Below are 5928 nucleotides of genomic sequence, written 5' to 3' on the forward strand. Positions count from 1 at the left end.
TGGCAATGTTGTTATTACATTCATGCCAAAAAAAATGATTTGAATTGAATAACACCTACATTTATAGTGGCCACTGGATGGAGTGATCAACTGCAAAACCTGATTATGCATGTTTTCTAAAAATGTGCATTGAGAATACAAAACTATGATTTTTATACATTATTTATAAAAACATTGCATACAATGTTTGAATACAAAAGTTTTTTTTTGTACACTGACGTTTTAAATGTCTCATTTAATGCCACTGCCACTCCATTTTCAAAATCACACTGAGGTGTTCAAACCCAGTGCCTTTGTAAACACCCTCTGTGCATCCTCAGCAAGCATGTTGAGGAAAGTATAGAGAATTTTATAGGTGGAGGTAAAAGAGAAGGTCATTGCTAATGGGATTCCAAATATCGGAATGAATCTTGTCACTTCCTCTGCTGCTATTATTGCAGATGTTATTCCAAATTGACAACAAAGCTTAATGACAAGATCAGGGGTTATTTTTTGTTAGAGCCAGAGGTGAAACAATGATGTCAGTCAGATCCTTCAGTGGCACATGTGTAGTATCAGCAAGTCTCTGCACTGACCAGGAATCAAGACCAAACCCAACTACGTATTGTGTGACAGCATCAACCAGCAGGGCTACATCTACAACAACAGAAAGCCCAGGAAGTGGTACAGCTGCTACAGCTGCAGATCCAAGAGCAATGTATTTGATTTGGGCCTGGAAAGCCTTTTTCTTCTTGTTGATGATCTCCAGGCTGACATTGGGCATGGCAAACAGCAGAGCATTCCTCTTGTGAGCTGGGAGATCTCTCTCTAGAGTTTCCTCCAACTGATGGAAATCATACAGGTGAAGTTCAAAGTTGGACACCAGGAAGACTTGTGGAGACTCAACACCTTGTTTTTGAAGACCTGTGTCACAAAAAAATTAATTACTGGTAAATCAAGTGCACAGTTAAACTAAAAGGGATTTATTATTAAAAAAACTTTCGTTCAGAATAAAAGCAAGGGCTAGTAATAAAAGAATCCTTGACAGGGACACTGCTCACTAATCAACAGAAACAAAGACAGCATGCCACGAACTGAGGACAACCAGTGGAAACTCAGAATAGACTCAAATATAATAATTGTTCTGAAATGTTTTCAAACTATTATTATTTCCATTGTCTGTTATTTTAGTAATTGTTCCTTTATTAGTTTTTTTTATCTCATATTTGATACTATTTTTTTCTTTGTCTATTAATATACACACAGTCACACACTGTTTTATTTTAATTTTTAATATTTACTTTTTATTTTTCAACACACACACACACACACACTTATATTGTTTTATTTACTTTATATATATATATATATATATATATATATATATTTAGAGTGATTAATGAACTGTATAAAATCAACTGTTCTTTTGTAATTTATTTGTAGCTTTGGAAATATTGTTGTTTTACATTCATGGCAATAAAGCTAGATTGAATTGAAAGCACAGACTGATAACTGGTGTTAGAAAAGAAGTGAATACTATAATAACCATCTTTGCCACCGTACAATTCCTCTTTTCAGAAATTGTCAACAAGTCAATATTTTGACAATATGTCAAAATACCTCACCCACCCTGCATTTTATCTTCACATCATTTATGCATTAACAATAAAATAGAGCCTGAACAGTAACTTTAACTCTAATTAAGCTACTATTTATCGCTCAGAGTGGATGATTATTTTTTATGTGCAGTTTAAAGGACACATTATTACATTTTTTGTATGTTTTTTTTCTGCCACTGTGTGCTTTGATTAGAGGACATAAAAACTAACACACGTCCCTTTCAAACTTTTAACCCCTTCACCCATTCTATTGTTTTTCCCATGATCAAAACTCCTCCACTTAGCTTTATTTGTCAGGAGTGATTTTCTTGACTTTGAGTTTTGATGTGTGCCTGAATTTTAATATATGTGTTATGGCAGAAAATTGTATCCTCTTACATTTTATCTTTAAAAATACCATCACTAACAACTACATTCTGTGATACACACACAGACACATAAATCTAGGTTGTCCATGGTTTTCAACGTGCAGTTGCCTTATCCTTAATGCATTTCATTAGGTTATTTATTTAAATTAATTGATATTATTTACCCTGTCATTGCTGTGCTGTGTTGTTATTTTTTCTTGACTGTTTTCCTTTTCTTTCTCTGCTGGTTACTGCTGTTGTTCAGCTGGCTGTCTCCTGTGTGATGTTTTAATATAATGGAAATCCAGTGATAATCTCACACTGATTATGATTCATTGCATGAGTCACTTACCTTGAATGCAGTTTTCCCTGATTTGTGCAAGAGTCCTTTCTAGGTTGAAATTTTTCCTCTGACTTCTTTCCGCATCACGTATGTTATGGTCAATCTTTGAGCGAACAAAGTAGAACTTTTTCTTCATCCTCTGAATCTCCCGAGCGAGCTTCACATCATTTTCTCTGAAGCGAGTGTCTGAGATGATGATGAAGAAGTCAAACTTCTCAAATCCAACATGCTCCAGGTACTCGTCAGCTGGAAAACTGGTGGAGCCAATGCCAGGAAGATCCCACAGTGTAACATTGGGAAAGTTTGGATGGGGGTATGGTGTGACCTCCAAGGTGGTTTCTACACAACCAGTAGGAGCGGCTCCCTCATCCCCATTCTCCATGCCTCTAAAGGCATTAACAAAGGAGGATTTACCAGAGCCTGTCTCTCCTGTGATCGCTATATTTAGTGGAATTTTATTCTCCTGATCCAAATACTGCTGGATCTTTGCAGCAGCTAAGGCTTGATCATTGTTTTGTAGAGCTGCTTTAATTTCATTTTTAAATGATTCAAAATCCGAAGGATGATCCATGGTGATCTTGAATACTGGAATAAAAGAAAAGTGAAAAAGTCACACAGAAAAATAAAATATTAATATGATCCACTACAACCTGGAACACAACAGATCAGTTTTACAGACTTTTACTGAATATTAGAAGCTACTCACTCTGGAGTCTTAATGTAGGTGACACAAGAGCAGACCACTTGTATGAGTTACTGAGATGTCCAGCTGCAAGAAAAGCAGATTCTTTAATCTTATAAGAAACAATAGAGTTCACAGAGTCCAGCCCTTTAGACACTGGCCAATGGAAATGTCCTTCTGTGAGTGTCTGACAACCGATTGGTTACTTGTAAAGCAGCTGACTTCCAAGAAACCTGCTGATTTACAATAAACATGGAGTGCTTTCCGCTTTATCTAACCCTGTCAACGTGATATCATGGAATGGCACGCCACTTTTAAGGACATTTTGGCGTAACATGTCAGCGCTATTTAAGCTTTTCACGTGTCATTTCACACTGTTCAGTCCCTATAGACCTAAGCAACACAAAGGAGCTTAGCTCCCCTTAATAAGACATCAGCTCCCCTAAAAGCATGATTTGTGATAAATTGGGGGGTCTCCAAAATATTGACAGCATGCTTTATTGACATGAATCTCTATATTTCTCTATCATCATGGATCATACGGAGGAGCGTCAGACTTCATCCAGCAAGAGGGAACGATCACCGACCATCCGTAGCGGGCCAGTCGCACCGCGATCTAGCAAAGGATCAGTAGGAGGTTTCTTCATTGATTTGGAATCAAGTCAGTCTTTATTATTAAACAAGTAAAGAATAAATTGAAATAATTACAGTAAAGCAATAAAATGGTCTAACGGTGAGTTAAAATTAAACAGCATTATGAATTACCTTCAACAGCATGCAGCAAAATAAGAGTGAGTTCCAAAATTAAACTTTGTAAAATCTTGCTAGTGCTTTGTGTGACCAACTTACCATCATTAAAGAACTAGCTAACAGCTCTTTGTTTCCCCAGTGATACCTGGAAGGAGGAGTCGGCTGTGTTTTTGTCTGCTATACTTTCAATTTTACAATCTGTGTTTACTTCTCATAGCATGTGCTCTGCAATATCTGTGGTTTAGATGAAATAAAAAAACTGACCATATTTTAAAATATATTTATTTGCAATGCAATGCTAATCCAATCAGTGATGTGGAGATATTTCAATTGTGAACATTATTAATGTGTTTAGTTTGTCCAGTTTATCAAATACAGACAGCATATTCACCAACAACACACAGCAGAGACCCATTCACTCCTGCGGTTTAACTGTTATAAAGTGTAGCAACATTCTCATTTATAATATTCAGTCTAGCTCACTAACCGTTTTCGTTATCATCCAATACATGTAGATATGCTGACATTGCTGAGCCTCTCTGGTGAAAGACACAGTTATTGGCAGGCAAGCTAATGCTGACATATAATGTCGACTGAATGCAGTCAATGTAATGTTACCATGATATTTGATGGAGGATAAAATATGATATTTTGTAAATATAAGCAAATAATGTATTGTAGTAATGACTTGTTATTCTGTTCTCACAATCATGCTATTTATTACTGTCTAAAATAGTCCCAAGTCTCTCTCACTTTATACTTATTTGAAATACTTCTGACAAATAAAGCTATAGTGGCAGAGTTTTGATCATGGGAAAATAGAATGGGTATAGGTGTTAAACGTTTCAAAGCGATGTAATTTGTTTTTTTTCTTATGCCCACTAAATCAAAGCACATTGGCAGAAAAAAAAATCTCCATTTGTAGGATTTCCATGTGTTAGAGGGGATCCGAGAGATCTTCCTGCACTCAAGAGGAATGTTCTGCTGTTTATAATACCCAAAAGTCACTTCAAGTATTTGTGTATTACTCTATTGTCCACAGATTATATTTCCTCTTTTGTTCTTGTTAATTAATGTGATTACCTCTTCTTCAGAGTCCTATCTGAAGATTATTTAAAGGTTATTTAGAAAAATGTTCCACTGTTTTAGGTTCAAGTTTGAGAAGTATTTAGGAGCTCATTTTGTGGTGCAGCTACCGTTACAGAATCCTTGAAACTAACACTGAGAACATGTTGTTTTCTCACGCACATTAAATTGATGCATGACTGCAGATACACAATACCACATGGTTCCACATATTTGTTTTTATGAGGCACCAACACACCCAACAGTGCGTCACAGGTAAAGCCCAACAGGACCGTTTTTTCCACCCACATTTGCTCTCTCATTTTTCTCAGAAATGATAGTAACAACTGTTTGCCTACTGAGTGAAAGCTTAGATCAGTTTGACTGGCAATATTTTATACAATCTATTCACTGAGTGGCATCAATAAACAAATATCAATGCGAATTAGATAAAATAAATCATTTCCATCTAGGAAGCCATTGATCGACTAGTTGTAATATTAACTGAATATTAGCATCTACTCCCTCAAACTGCTTCCCTCCCGATGAGACTGGAGCAGAGACAGTACTTTCCAGTAAGTCCAGATTTACAACATATGAATTCAAATGTCCACTGGAAGGACAGATGTTTGAACTTCTCTTTATAATGGAATTCATACTTTTAGACAGTGACAGCTTTACATCCTGTTGTGGTGGACAGAGAGTCTAAACCAAAGACAGTTCTTTGTTTCCCCCTACCTGGCTTAGAGGTCTGCAAGCCCATCCGGTCCCAACGGGGCCCGACATGTTGGGTCAATTTGGGTCGGGCTCGGGTCAATTTCTTTTTTGATAGATCGGGCTCGGGCTCATTAAACTTCTCACCTTATTGAGCCCTTATATGCACAGAGCACACATGGGCTTCTGTTTGAAATATTGTTGTACTCACTGCTTAATTTGTACCGGCGCTATAACTGGAGCGCACCTCCTCTAAAGTGTGCTCCATCACAGCGCTGCCCTTCTAAACATATAATGCTGCGTTCCATTTACCTCGGAAGTCGGAGGTCAGAGCTGGGAATGACGTCACACCCGAGTTGACGGCGTTCCAGTTACAAGTCGGAAAACCTCGCTCGGCCAGCAGTTTGTTTTACTACTAGCCAGGTTAGC

The 5928-nt window shown here is 37.2% G+C and overlaps 1 protein-coding gene across 1 annotated transcript; it reads right to left on the reverse strand.

The window, feature by feature from the left end:
• Positions 1-339: 339 nt before the first annotated feature.
• LOC119910076 (interferon-inducible GTPase 5-like) lies at positions 340-3147 on the reverse strand. The gene is made up of 3 exons (XM_038728457.1): positions 2995-3147; positions 2298-2873; positions 340-903 (listed from the first exon to the last, which is right to left on the reverse strand). The coding sequence occupies exons 2-3, from the start codon at positions 2857-2859 to the stop codon at positions 479-481; spliced, it is 987 nt and encodes a 328-aa protein (XP_038584385.1). The 5' UTR covers positions 2860-2873; positions 2995-3147; the 3' UTR covers positions 340-478.
• Positions 3148-5928: the final 2781 nt, after the last annotated feature.

Source organism: Micropterus salmoides, unplaced genomic scaffold (genome assembly GCF_014851395.1).
Source record: "Micropterus salmoides isolate LMB-PRFRI ecotype aquatic unplaced genomic scaffold, ASM1485139v1 Ms_hic_scaffold_19, whole genome shotgun sequence".
Taxonomy (NCBI): Eukaryota; Metazoa; Chordata; class Actinopteri; order Centrarchiformes; family Centrarchidae; genus Micropterus; species Micropterus salmoides.

Coding starts and splice junctions, on each gene's coding strand:
- LOC119910076 (XM_038728457.1), bottom strand. CDS start 2,859: ATGGATCATCCTTCGGATTTTGAATCATTTAAAAATGAAATTAAAGCA. Junction 904..2,297: donor CAGGGAAAACTGCATTCAAG/GTAAGTGACTCA, acceptor TTTGTGACACAG/GTCTTCAAAAACAAGGTGTT.